Source organism: Chiloscyllium punctatum, chromosome 9 (genome assembly GCF_047496795.1).
Source record: "Chiloscyllium punctatum isolate Juve2018m chromosome 9, sChiPun1.3, whole genome shotgun sequence".
Classification (NCBI taxonomy): domain Eukaryota; kingdom Metazoa; phylum Chordata; class Chondrichthyes; order Orectolobiformes; family Hemiscylliidae; genus Chiloscyllium; species Chiloscyllium punctatum.
This window is the reverse complement of record NC_092747.1, coordinates 15,727,560-15,741,846: the sequence shown is the minus strand read 5'-3', so window position 1 is coordinate 15,741,846 and position 14,287 is coordinate 15,727,560. Positions and strand designations below refer to the sequence as shown.

Below are 14,287 nucleotides of genomic sequence, written 5' to 3'. Positions count from 1 at the left end.
TACAATGTGCAACTTCCTAACCAAACCACACACTATCCTGACCTGGAAATGTATCATTGTTCCTCCAGTGTCACTGGGTCAAGTTCTTAGACATTTTGCACGAACTGCTGTGATTTAATCACCATTACTTTCACAAGGGCAATTAAGGTTGGGGAAAAATTGCTGTCCTTACGTGAAATACTCAGCTCCCAAGGAAGAATTTGAAAAAAAAACATCATTAGGAATTTGTGGAGAGAAAACCAACCCCTCAGCAGAACCTATGTTCTTAGAAAACATTGAAAGTCTAGGCACAACAGGTATCTCCTTCCCCATTGCACCCTGTGGCAGGCTCCATAAGGAAACTTCAAGCTGAGTTCACAAATGGTCGACAATGCAAAGTGATCCACACCTCTCCCCAACATCCAGGAGTTTCCTCTAGCCAGCAACCACTGAGAGACACCATCCTGGCTTCTTGGATGCAGACTCCCATCGTTCAATTACCAATTCTTCCTACCAAGTGTGCAGTCTATCCAGGCTGGTTATCAGATAGGCATGCAGGCCATTCTATTTAAGAGAAATGAAGCTTCCACATCCATGCCTTTGCTAATTTTGGCTTCCATGCAGGCTACACCGCACAGCCACTGTGCCCATCTCCAAGCCACCCGCCTCTCTGTGGGAATGAGGCTCAGGTCAGGGCGGGCAAACCTGATTACAACACTGTCCTGACTAACTCACCACAGTCTGCAGATTTAAGCTGACATCTTGTTGTGTCATTCCATAAACACTGCAGTAGAGAGGCAACACAATAACATCATGGTTTCAGTTTAGTCAGCCTGTCTATTGGATACAAGTTTGCCACATGCATGTATACTCTTTGGAGTATACACGTAAGGACAGCAATTTTTCCCCAACCTTAATTGCCCTTGTGAAAGTAATGATGATTAAATCAAAGCTTCTCACTTTAGACTGGGTAATTTTTTTACCCACTGATGGATGTCAGAATTGGAAAGTTCAGCATCTCAACTCTTTTTAATGCACAGCATTAGCACTGTAATTCAGATGATGATTTAAGGGGTTTGGATTACCAACTACAAGACACTTGTATTCAGGGATCAGTGCTTCCACCAGTCTCCCTTCTTTATCAACCTGCTCAGAAATGTTATGACACAGCCCTGGAGCAGATGGTAACACAAGGTCAGAAATCCAGATGCAGTAACACTGCCTGTCACCATGCCCTCACCCACCCACTCCTCTTAGTGACACTCACTGCCTGTCACAGTGCCCTCACCCACCCACTCCTCTCAGTGACACTGCCTATCACAGTCTCTTCACCACCACTCCTCTCATTGACACTGCCTGTCACTGTGCCCTCACCCACCCATCCTCTCAGTGACACTCATTGCCTGTCACAGTGCTCTCACCCACCCACTTCTCTTAGTGACACTGCCTGTCACAGTGCCCTCACCCACCCACTCCTCTCAGTGACACTGCCTGTCACAGTGCCCTCACCCACCCACTCCTCTCAGTGACACTCACTGCCTGTCACTGTGCCCTCACCCACCCACTCCTCTTAGTGAGACTGCCTGTCACCATGCCCTCACCCACCCATTCCTCTCAGTGACACTCACTGCCTGTCACAGTCCCTTCACCCACCCACTCCTCTCAGTGACAGTCACTGCCTGTCACAGTGCCCTCACCTCGCCCACTCCTCTCAGTGACACTCACTGCCTGTCACCGTGCCCTCACCCACCCACTCCTCTCAGTGACAGTCACTGCCTGTCACAGTGCCCTCACCTCGCCCACTCCTCTCAGTGATACTCACTGCCTGTCACAGTGCCCTCACCCACCCACTTCTCTTAATGACACTGCCTGTCACTGTGCCCTCACCTTGCCCACTCCTCTCAGTGACACTCACTGCCTGTCACTGTGCCCTCACCTTGCCCACTCCTCTCAGTGACACTCACTGCCTGTCACCATGCCCTCACCCACCCACTCCTCTCAGTGACACTCACTGCCTGTCACTGTGCCCTCACCTTGCCCACTCCTCTCAGTGACACTCACTGCCTGTCACCGTGCCCTCACCGACCCACTCCTCTCAGTGACACTCACTGCCTGTCACTGTGCCCTCACCTTGCCCACTCCTCTCAGTGACACTCACTGCCTGTCACTGTGCCCTCACCTTGCCCACTCCTCTCAGTGACACTCACTGCCTGTCGCCATTCCCTCACATTTCTCGATCCCCTGATACTCCATGCCATAAAAGTATTCAATGACTCGAGCTCTTTAGCTCTCTGACGAAGACCCTTGAAGAGAGAAAGAAATCCTTTCCTCTCCATCTTAAATAAGAGACTCCTTTGTAAACTGTGGCTGTATAGTTCCTACAAGAGTAAGCCTCCTTTTAGCATCTGCTCTGTCACGGTCGCCCAGGATCTTCCCTGTTTCAACAAGATCACCTCTCACTACTCTAAACTCCAATGGCTTCGACTGCCTGTCCAAGCACTCCTTAAAACCCCACAACCCCACCTCAGGTTACAATTGAGTGAACAGCCTCAATCCATTCAATGCAGGGCTCTCTCCCTCTAAATATAGCAGGAATTTCTATCTGGTCTGGATTGCAATGAAAGTTGGAAAACAGTCACTCTGGCGATTCCTTACTAACTTGGAGAGTTTTGAAATTAGGTTATAGTGCTGGTTCCAAGTTGTTTTCTATTATATTTAATACCACTCTTGGATTCCCATGAAGATCGTCGGTTCTGCTATAATGCGTGTTTTTTCAATGTTAATTGGCTATAACTCAATTGAAGAATTTAGATCATTATTTGGAGAACACGAATTTTCCTTACCTGTATTGGCTATAATGCCATTCTGGTCACTTTGGTTTAAATGGTGCTGCTATTACACAATTTTCTGATAACATGGGACCGCACGGGAAGGGAACCATTGCATTCTATCAGAACAGACTGCACTAAAAGACACAACAGTAGGCTCCAAAGCAGTTTATTGACATCATTGGCACATGGATACAATTAGCAAATGAGCAGAGTATTTATTATTAACATTACATTGGTCACCATGTGCTAATTTTCAAGTATTTATTTGCAAAGTAACACCATCGATCAGTAGCCTGACACCTGACTATTTACCTTCCAATAGACACCAAAAACAATCCCTCTCTGTAAGCATCTGCTGACTTTTTCTCCTGCCCTACTTGAACCATTTGCAGAGCAAGAGGTGAGAAGAGCCTTTTTTAATGGAGTTTCTGAAAGACATCACAAACAGCGAAGACCACCTGAAATGAGTCACTGCTGTTTCGTCAGCGATATTGCCACCAATTTGCACACAGCACTGTCCCACAGTCAGATGGATGGGGTGCTGGGTGAGGTATAAAGCTCCTTCAGGGATTCCAAGACAAATGATCTACTCTTTATTCAAAGATGTGATCTTTAATGGGCACTTGAATCGGTGATAAATAATGGTCTAGCCATTGAAGTCATCCCTTCCATGAGAAACAAAGATGGGACCTGATTTCAATGCATGATCTGAAAAACAGTCACCTCTAAGAATGGCACACCCACTGCATACTGAAGTCAATCTAGATTATCAAAATCTGTGTCAGTCTAAATACATTTGCCATCATGCTATCACCTGTAATGATGCAGATGTATAAAGTTGGAGATAAATGTGGGAGAAGACCTCCTGATCCCCAGATACATCTTCCTATTTAATGTTTCTCACATTTTAACCCAGCCATTCAGAAGCAGGGATAAAGCCAAGTGTCATGTGTGATAAAATCCATCCTTTTAGTTGGTATCTATTTGTGTGTCTGAGCTGGCAGCCTGTCAAGATTGTTGCATTCAAGAAACAAGACATGTCCAGTGACTATTCCATTTAACCTTGTATAAGAACAAGGGCTGGGCTTGTTTTGAGGTTTTTAATAGGTCACGCATAAATGTTCAAAGGTCACTGAACAGTCAATTTTTGTGAGTCGGTTGCAAACAATTGAAACAAGAGGGTTACTATAATTGAGGTCCTACATTCAGGCTGCTGATCATTCAGGCACACTGAAGAAGGGGAAATGGCTCCAAACTGAAAAGATGATGCTACAACATTATCTGGGCATTGAAGGCCTAGGAACATCCCCGAGAGCCATTAGATCTAGCTTTGATTTGAGATTCAAACTCAGAAAATCCATGAGAACCATCCATAGCAGCTGGGTACAGAAGAAATCAGGGGAGTTAAGCATTGGGCTAAAGGAAGCCCACAAGCAGTATTTGCTTGGTGCATCTGACTAATATGAGAGGCTAGAGAGACCTGCAGCAGTGTCAGCATAGTAAAGCTAGCTGCCTGTGAAATTGTGAATTGTGCCCATGGGTAGACCACCCTCAAGAGTTAAGTGAATAACAATATTGGGCAATGATTGAAGCACCAGGGCGAGAGTAGCTATTGAGGCAGCCCATGGCCAGGCAGCAATTGAGGGCGTGCTGAGGCCACATTTTTGAGAGTGAAGTGCTGGAATCCTTTCTAAATGAGTAAACATTTGAATCAGATTGGTGTCACACCAGCTCCCTAATGTTTAGGGAGGTGTTGCTGAGAAATCTGCGGGACTTGTCTCAACCACATGTATTGTGTGACACAATCCGAGGTGTGCTCCGCCAGGATCTGTCTATTAACCATATTTACCTTATGTTAATTCTGGAAGTTAGATTATAAATTCTGGAAATGTTGTAAATTGTTTTGCTATTCTATCTTTGCGTAGAAAAAAAAAGCTAGAATCTTTAGATGTTAATTGTTTAGTAAATGCAAGGGATTGCAAACTCTTTCTACTTACAATCAAAAAATACAGCTCCCTGGGCAGACCATGACACAAACTGCTGCCAGTTCGCATCAGTGGTAGAGGAAGTAAATACTAGAAGTTGTGATGGGATATCTATCAAACTGGCTACTTTGTCCTGGATGATGTCAAATTTCTTGAATATTGTTGGAGCTGCACTCATCCAGGTAAGTGGACAATATTTCATCACACTCCTGACTTGTGCCTTGTAGTCAACGGGAGAGTTATTCATCACAGAATTCCCAAACTTTGACTTGTTCATGTAGCCACAGAATTTATACAGCTGATCCAATTCAAGTTCTGGTTAACCCAAACATCCAGGATGTTGATAGTGTATTCAGATATACAGATTCCATTGAATGTCAAGGGGCAGTGGTCAGATTCTCTTCTGTTGGAAATGGTCATTGCTATGATTCTTGAGTAGTGCGAATATGATTTTAGGCTGAATTTTGTTTGGTCTTGCAGCATTTGAACATGGATTGCTTCAGTATTTAAGGAGTCACTAACCATTGCGCAGTCATCCCACATATTAGGGAGCAAAGGTCATTGATGAAGATGGTTGGACCTTGCACACTACCTTATACAGTATGACCTGACCACTGTCTGACCCACTACCACCCTCTGACGAACATTACAGTGATGCCAGTTTTTTCTCTCCTATAACCACATGCCCGCAAATTAGGATAAAGTTGCTGAAATAGTGGAGTGCAGTTCAAGCACATTAATGAAGACAGCAGGACCAATTTATTCCCTCACCATACTGGGGCTGCCCATTGTGATCAGTTATCTGCTGAATGTAAATGCCACCAATTCTTTGCACCACTTTGATAAGACAGCACAGGAACAGGCCATTTGGCCCAACAATACCATGTTAGTACTTCTGCTCCATTTGAGCCAACCTTCTGCATCTAAATCTTCTATTGTAACTATCCATCACTTTTCCTTTCCAATGTTAGCCAGCTTTTATCATGTGGGTAGAGATTTTAGCCCATAAAGCATATTGTAAACAAAGCCATTAAATAAATAAATACATAGGAATGCGAGTTTGCAGGTGAAATAATATTTTAGCTTCATTTTAGTGGAACATAAAGCTTTCGGAGTTGAAAAATGTGCAGCAGATCATGGATTTTCTCTCTTCAGCAGGTCTATACAACCAGATGAGATGGGCCAAGAGGTACCTTTTTCTTCAGAACATAAGAAATAGGAGCAAAAATTGGTCATTCAGTAAACCTGCCCCCCCCCCCCCCCCCAACCCCGACCTCCCGCCAAGCCTGCTTTGACATTCAAGTAGATTACGACTGATCTTTTACCTCAATGCCATTTTACCGCATTACCCCTATCCCCTGATATCTTTAACATCTCGGAGGCTATCGATCTCTTTCTTGAATGCACTTGATGTCTGAGCCTCCAAGACCCTCTGGAGGATTAGAGAATTTCTAATCTTCACCAGCCTCTGAATAAACTCCTCCTCCTTTCAGTCCTAACTGTCTAATCTCTCATTCCCAGAATGTGTCTCTTGATTCTAGACTTTGCATCTGCTGTCAAGTCTTCAAATGATTTCCTACACTTCAATGAATTCACCTCTCATCTTCTAAACTCTAGAGAATCCAGGTCTAGGCTCCTCATTCCTACAACAAGAGATAATCCAAGCATGCAAAGATTAGACTGGTGAACCTTTCCTGCTTTCTCTGTCTCTCTCTCTCTCTACATCTGCCAAATATATCCTTCCGCTGGTAAGAAGATCAAAGCTGGATGGATAACACTTCTTGATATTTGCCTGAGGAACATCTGCCTATGTTTCCACATCACAAGACACACATTCTGTCTGGTTCCATTTACATTTCATAATGCCGTGTATTCAAGCATTGCCCTTTTAGTGTAGCTCAACTGATCGCAGTAGAGTGTGTCTTTGCTGGCTCAAACTGAAGTCCTGAGGAGCATCCATTTACTGACTACCCTGAGCAGCTAGAGGTAGAGCGATGTTACTCGACGTCCTGTCACTATCGTCCACGGGAATGCAAGGCAGAATCTTCTGGACCTTCCGTCTAAACTCCTTCGAGGCGAAGTAGTACAACAAGGGATCGAAGCAGCCATTTAGGCTGTTCAGAGTCAGGGAGAACTTATACAGGATGTAGATGGGTCTCTTCAGGTGGGAGCGGACAAAATGCACGATCATTATTATCTGAGTGGGGAGGTAGCAGATGGCAAAAGCAAGCATCACCACGATCGTCAGATAGACTATCTGCTTCCTCGACTCTCTAATCTGAGCCACCGGTGCCTTCAGCAGAGTCCTTATAATCCTGGAGTAGCACAACGTCATGACAACAAAGGGAACAAGAAAAAATAGAAATATCTGTGCTGAGTAGTACAGGTAAAAATAATAAACAGCAGGAAACATATCGCGGGGAATAATATCAAAGCAGGTGATGATTTTCAGATCCGGCACATCATAGGTCAGCTCGTTGTACATCAAGGGCAAGTGGACTATGAGGACAAACAGCCAGCTCAATAAGCAGAGCAGGATGGCAGTTTTAACCGTGCGAAGGTGAGAGGTGTGTAAGGGGTGCACAACGCCGAGGTAACGCTCCACACTTATCCACATGACCGTCAGGATGGAGCAGTGCGAGTTGCCGTAGAAGAGAACAGTCACCAGCCGGCAGAGTGGCTCCCCGGCCTGCCAGTTGTTCCGGTTCCAATGGTAGATGATCTGAAAGGGCAACGTCAAGCTGTACAGGAGATCGGTGATGGCCAGATTGATGGAAAAGATCATGGTGGGAGTCTTGGGCCACATGCGGCAGCAGAGGAGCCAAAGGGCGATGGCGTTCAGGGGAGTGCTGATAAGAAAAATGCCCAGATAGATCATTGGCAAGGTGTAATGCATCACAGTGTTGTTGAGCATCTGTATTGTGGAGTCTTCTATTGTACTGTTCATTGTTCAGCAGGACCTCTGAAAGGTGAGGGTTAAGACCCCGAATCCTGTAACAGCAAATAGAGAAAGAAAAAAATATTCATTTTTGGTGTAATATTTACAAGCAATGGTACAAGACTGAGTTCTGAAGTGTCACTCAGCCCGAATTATTAGCTATGATTTCTCTCCACAGATGCTGCCAGACCTGCTGAGCTTTTCCAGCAATTTCTGTTTTGGTAAAAGAAAGGTTCCTGTGGATGAGGGATTACAGTCACGTTCGGGATTACTGTCAAGGTTACCAGGTTTGTTAAAACAATTGAAAATCGTGAAGGGTTAAGGTGAAGGAAACAAACAGACATTGTTGGCAGGGACTGAATGATCAATGAACAGAGGCCACAGATTTGGAGGAAAATTTAGCAACGGAATCAAAGGTTTATAATAAGAAAGCTTTCATTATGCAAAAAGTGGTTAGCACCTGGAAAGCAAGTCTGTCAGACAGCAGAAGGTGGTGCTGTATTGGCAATGTCAAGTAACCCAGAATCCTCGACTAAATGTTCTGGGGGGGGTTGCAGGTTTGAATCCTACCATGACAGACTAATGAAACTTGAATTAATTAAAAACAATCTTGAATTAAAAGGTGGCCTAACAGTAGCCATTGCTAATTATCATAAAAACTCATCTGTTATGCTAATGTCCTTTAAACGAAAGAACTATACTGTACTTTTCTATTCTGCTGTAAATTTGATTCTGGATCCACAGCAATGTGGTTGACTCTTAACTGCCCTATAAAATGGCTCAGTTCAATAGCAATTAGGGACAGGCAATTAATGCTGGCTTTACCAGTGACACCCAGATCCCAGGAGCAAATAGTAAAAATAGAAGTTAAAATGGAAGATTGTGGGAAGTTTATGGGTAGTTGATGGGTAAAGCCCTTGCAATTTTAACTGCTTTCCTCTCAGTTTCCATGAAGATAGGGGGCGATGTGAATATTTAGAATAATTTCAGACTTTCCACACAAAATAATGGCGGCAAATATATTCAAACTGCGTTGTGATAGACAATGTGGTATTGTTGAAAAGTTAAAAGGCTGGATTTTAGCAGGACAAATATTTTTCTGGGACTTTTGATCTTTTCAATGGCTCAACAGAATGAATTGTTTTACCAATGGTTTGATAAATTAACAACATTATGAGTAAACCGCATTGAAAAAAATATGTTGGAGCAAATTACTGCAGATGCTGGAATCTGTACAGAAAACAAAAAATGCTGGAAATTGCAGTGGTTCAGGCAGCTTCCACACAGAGAGAGCAAGCTAAGTCTAGATGACTCTTCGTCAGAGCTGACATGAAACTTGGAAGGGGCAGAATTTATCCTATAGTCTGAGGATTGGAGAGCTGGAGAGAAAAGGATGTTGATAGCGCTGATTAAGTTATTGGAATATGAGAGTGGCAGAACAATAATGTGTCTAACTCCTAGACCGGAAAGAACAGCCAGTGGAATGGGGGGAGGGAAGAGAGGCCTTGATGACAGTGAATACAATGAAAGAAAGGTATGAAATGGAAGTGAGTTCCCAATCTTAATATTGAGTCCAGAAGCTTGTAAAGCACCTAGCCTGAAGAATTGATAAAATCCCTACAGTATGGAAGCAGGGCATTTGGCCCATTGAGTCCACACCAACCCTCTGAAGAGCATCCCACCCATCACCTTGCATTTCCAAAGGCAGATCCACCTTAGCCTGCTATTTCTTGGGCACTATGGGGAATTTAATATGACCAATTCAATGAACCTAGGCATCTTTTGACAGTGGAAGGCAACCAGAGCACACCCACACAGACAAGGGGAGATTGCACCAACATCACACAGACAGTCACCTAAGACCAGAACCGAACTCGGGTCCTTGGCACTGTTAGGCAACAGTGCTAGCCACTGAGCCATTGTGCCTCCCCTTGAGTCTCATCAAACATCTGTACAGGTTGATTCAGAATATCTATAACTGTAATTAGCTTAGCACATCTAATTAAAGCGAACCCCAAAATCTTACACAAATGTTATTAAAATTGTCTTAGTTACATTTCCTCATGAAATTTATAACATCTTTCAACACAAAAGCTTAACTATGTTGTTCCTCTAGTTTGCATTGTGATTTGCTGGGTGTGCTATCGTGCCAAAGTTCACACTCCACATTTATTAACATTAGCTCTGCATAACAGTGCTGTTTTATCAATGAATTGCTGTATAGAAATACACAATTTGAAAAATTACATTAAACTATCAGTAATTATTTGTAACAGTGACGTTAGCAACAAGTGCAGCTCATCACTGGATATTGTTTCAAACATTTATACAAAAAAACTATGCTTGCTGACAAGAATGGAAATCTTCCTTTGATGCTATATCCAGCCATCAGCCATCAGCCATCAGGTACCAGTCGTCAGCTGAATACTATACGATCTTGTTGCTGGTGCATGTGAAGCAAGAATCTGACATGGGCAGGTTTGAAAAGAATAGAATGTGACAGAGTAACTCAGTAGGTTGGTATCATGTGTGGGAAGAGGAAGAGAATTTGCCCCTTAAGTCTTCCAAAGAAATGTTGTATTTGACTCAAAACATTGTTCCTGCAGTTCCCTCCATAGATGCTTCCAGGGTTGCTGACATTTTCCAACACTTTCTGGTTTTGTTTCACCCAGACTAAATTGCTTTTGTTTTACAGTTTGCTCCAACAACTCTCTTTGATTTCCATATTTTCACTACTCTTTGAGTATAGTGTTTCTTGTAAATTTCCTGTTCAGTTTCTAAGTGACTATTTTAAATTGGTGGCCTCCAGCTGTGCTCTTTCTCAGATGAAGAAAAATTCTACAGTTTTCGAGAGACTTCTCATCAGCTATCCCGATATTTCAAGAGAAAAAGAGACCAGTCTGTTAATCCTTTCCATGTAAAGTCAGGTGTTAAATTGAGGTATGATATTTACTATAAATTTCTTATTGAGCAGTTATAACAACTGTAACCACAATTCTAACACTTGTTCTGCCCTGCTTGAGGAGATTGACACCTTGAAAGGTTGATTCATTTTTTGATAACATTCAAGCAAGCTTGCGGGCAGAGGCTAAAAATATTGATGTGTAGTAAGTGTCAAGAGGTAGATTATTGCTTGTGCAGCTTTTGCATTGATCTTTCAAACCATTCAAATTATCATTACCCACAGTGCATAGCAGTGTGGCCAAAAGTTATTCTCATCAATTTAATGCATAGGCCATCCAGACTTAGCCACATGTTCAAATAAACATCTCTAGACTCATGTGCAAGCAACATTTTGAGGCTCCCTTATGATCCTTCCACACAATGAGTCTTAGAAACCATGAAGGCATGTATTATGTGAGGAATTGAAAAGTAGGAAACTTACAGTAAACCTATATCAGACCACACTGAAAGTATTGCACGTAAATCTTGGCATCTATCACAAAATTGGATGTGCAGGCCATAGGGAGGGTGCAGAAAAGATTTATCACGATTACAGCAGAAACGCCTGACTTTACATATCAGGCAAGGATTAACAGACTGGTCTCTTTTTCTGTTGAAATATAGGGATGTCTGAAGAAAAGCTTCTAAAACGTCTGTAGAATTTTGACAGAGTGGACAAAATTTTGCTTCATCTGAGAAAGAGCACAGCTGGAGGCCACCAATTTAAAATAGTCACTTAGAAACTGAACAGGAAATTTACAAGAAACACTATACTCAAAGAGTAGTGAAAATATGGAAATCAAAGAGAGTTGTTGGAGCAAACTGTAAAACAAAAGCAATTTAGTCTGGGTGAAACAAAACCAGAAAGTGTTGGAAAAAGTTAATGTGTCTGGAAGCATCTATGGAGGGAACTGCAGGAACAATGTTTTGAGTCAAATACAACATTTCTTTGGAAGACTTAAGGGATAAATTCTCTTTCTCTTCCCATGCATGCTGCCAGACCTACTGAGTTATTCTGACACATTCTATTCTCACTGGAGTGAACTGGATTGAAAGGGAAACCAGTTAAGTATTTGAGGGAGAAGGAAATAGATGGTTAGGTTAATAGACAAATGTGAAAAGGGCAGAAATATAGCAATAGAGTCATAGAGTCATACAGCATGGAAACAGACCCTTCAGTCCAACTAGTCCATTTCGACCATGGTCCCAAAGTAAACTAGTCCCACCTGCTTGTGCTCGGCCCATTATTCCTCCAAATCTTCCCCTACTCATGGACTTATCCAAATTTCTTTGAAACATTGTAACAGTACCTGCACCCACCTGTTTCCCTGGCAATTCATTGCACACACTCTGTGTAAAAGAGGTGCCCCTCACGGCCTTTTTAAATCTTTCTCCTCTCACCTTAAAATTATGCCCCCTTGTTTTGAACTCCGCCAACCTCAGAAAAAGACCTTGTCCTTCACTTTACCTATGCCCCTCATAATTTTATAACCTTCATTAAAGTCATCCCTACATTTCTGTGAAAAAAAATCCCAGTCTTTCCAGTCTACTTTTATATCTCAAACCCTCCATTCCCAGCAACATTCTGGGAAATCTTCTCTGAACCTTCTCTAGTTTAATAATATCCTTCCTCTAACAGGGCAACCAGAACTGGACACAGTTCTCCAGAAGGGGTCTCACTAACAAGCTGTGAAACCTTAAGATGATGTCCCATCTCCTGTACTCAAAGGTTTGAGCAATGAAGACAAGTGTGCTAATCGCTTGCTTAGCCACTGTCTAGCTGTGATGCAAATTTAAAAGAATTATGTACCTGAACTCCTAGGTCTCTCTCTGTTCTACAACACTACCAAAGTTTGCAAGTAATTGTTTTCCATTTGATTTCATCGAAATGAGCTTTGACGTTAGAGACATAGTTCTGTATTCTTCACACCTTCGAACATGTACAGTCATGTTCGACAATTTATCAAACACGACAAAATTAATCTTACTGTGAAATTTGAACAAAAGTTTCCACTTTCTGTGTTATAAAAGTTCATTATATTATTTCAGAGTTTAGGTTCTAAAGTATAGGAAAGTAAACTTTCGTTTTCAGTTCTTTGAACATCAGATTTGTTTGTAATTAGGTCTGAAAATAATCTTGAACAGTGAACTCAAACAGCATTTCCAAGATGTCACATGATTTCAGCTGAATGACTAGCAAGTAAGTGTGTCATAAAATGAGTGAGTATGAGATAGTGAGATTAAATGAATGAATGAGTGTGAGGATGGGAATGTCATTGCATGAATAAAAGTTGGGATTGAAAGCCAGCCTCAGGGTCATAAAAAAAATCTCGTGCAATAATCCCCTTTTGGCAAGGAAATCTTCCATTCTTATCTGGTCTGTCCTACATGTGACTCCAAATGCACACGAATATGGTTGACTTTTATCCACCTTCTGAAATGACTTGGAGAGCCAATCAGTTCATGGGCAATTACGGATAGGCAACAAATACTGATTTTGCAGGGATGCCCACATCCCATGAAAGGAGAAAGAGAAAAAAACAGGAGACTCAGGTAGAGCATAAATATCATCAGGGATTTTTGGGCTGAATGGCCTATTGCTTTGCCATTGTATTAGATTAGATTCTTTACAGTGTGGAAACACGCCCTGCAGCCCAACAAGTCCACACCGCCCCTCTGAAGAGAAACCCACCATAACCCATTCCCTATACTTACCCCTGACTGTGGGCCATTTAGCATGGTCAATTCACCTGACCTGCATATCTTTGGATTGTGGGAGGAAACCCGCACAGACACAGGGAGAATGTACAAACTCCACACAGACAGGCGGGAATCAAACCCAGGACCCTGGTGCTGTGAGGCAGTGTTAACCACTGAGCCACCATGCCACCCACCATGTAATCCTTTGAAACCAGCACCAGCAAGACAAATTAATTGACCAAGTATCTTATTTGTGTTCCTAGGAATGACATGCAGTGACTGTTTAAAATAACTAATTTGATTGTGAATCCAATCAGGATTTCCTGGGTATGGGAAGCCACCTAGTTTACCAACATGGTCAAGCTGGCCTTGGACTGCACTCATAACTGAACCATCCAGGCTAATGGAGTGGGGAGCATACATTCACATCCCACCATGGCTGCATTCAAATTTGATCAAGAAATCTGGAATTGATAGCTAATCTTAGTAATGTCTTTTTTTTGTAAAGCGTAGGCTTTGGTTTAAAAAACCCATGTGGTTCAACAATGCCCTTTGGGGAAGGAAATTTGCAGTCCTTACCTAGCCTGGCCGACAGATGACTCCAAACCCACAGCAGTGCCATTTACCCACAAATACCTTCCAAAATGGCTTAGCAGCTCTACCAAACTGCTCAGGGTCTGGGCGGCATGGTGTCTCAGTTGTTAGCACTGCTGTCTCACAGCACCAGGGACCTGGGTTCGATTCCAGCCTCGGGCAACTGTCTGTGTGGGGTTTGCATGTTCTCCCTGTATCTCAGTGGGTTTCCTCTGGGTGTTCCAGTTTCCTCCCACAATCCAAAGATGTGCAGATTAGGTGGATTGGCCAGGGTAAATTGCCCACAGTGTTCAGAGAAAGTCAGAGGTGAATGTAGG

General features: G+C 42.8%; 1 protein-coding gene across 2 annotated transcripts in view; it reads right to left on the bottom strand.

Annotated features, from left to right (window-relative positions):
- Window positions 1-6,086: 6,086 nt before the first annotated feature.
- LOC140480982 (P2Y purinoceptor 8-like) overlaps window positions 6,087-14,287 on the bottom strand; it is a 47,967-nt gene continuing 39,766 nt past the window's right edge. For both annotated transcript variants that reach the window (XM_072576590.1, XM_072576592.1), the window contains exon 2: window positions 6,087-7,786. In XM_072576590.1, coding sequence (XP_072432691.1) covers window positions 6,756-7,742 — 987 coding nt within the window. In that variant the 5' untranslated portion in view covers window positions 7,743-7,786 and the 3' untranslated portion in view covers window positions 6,087-6,755. The remainder of the gene's footprint in view (window positions 7,787-14,287) is intronic.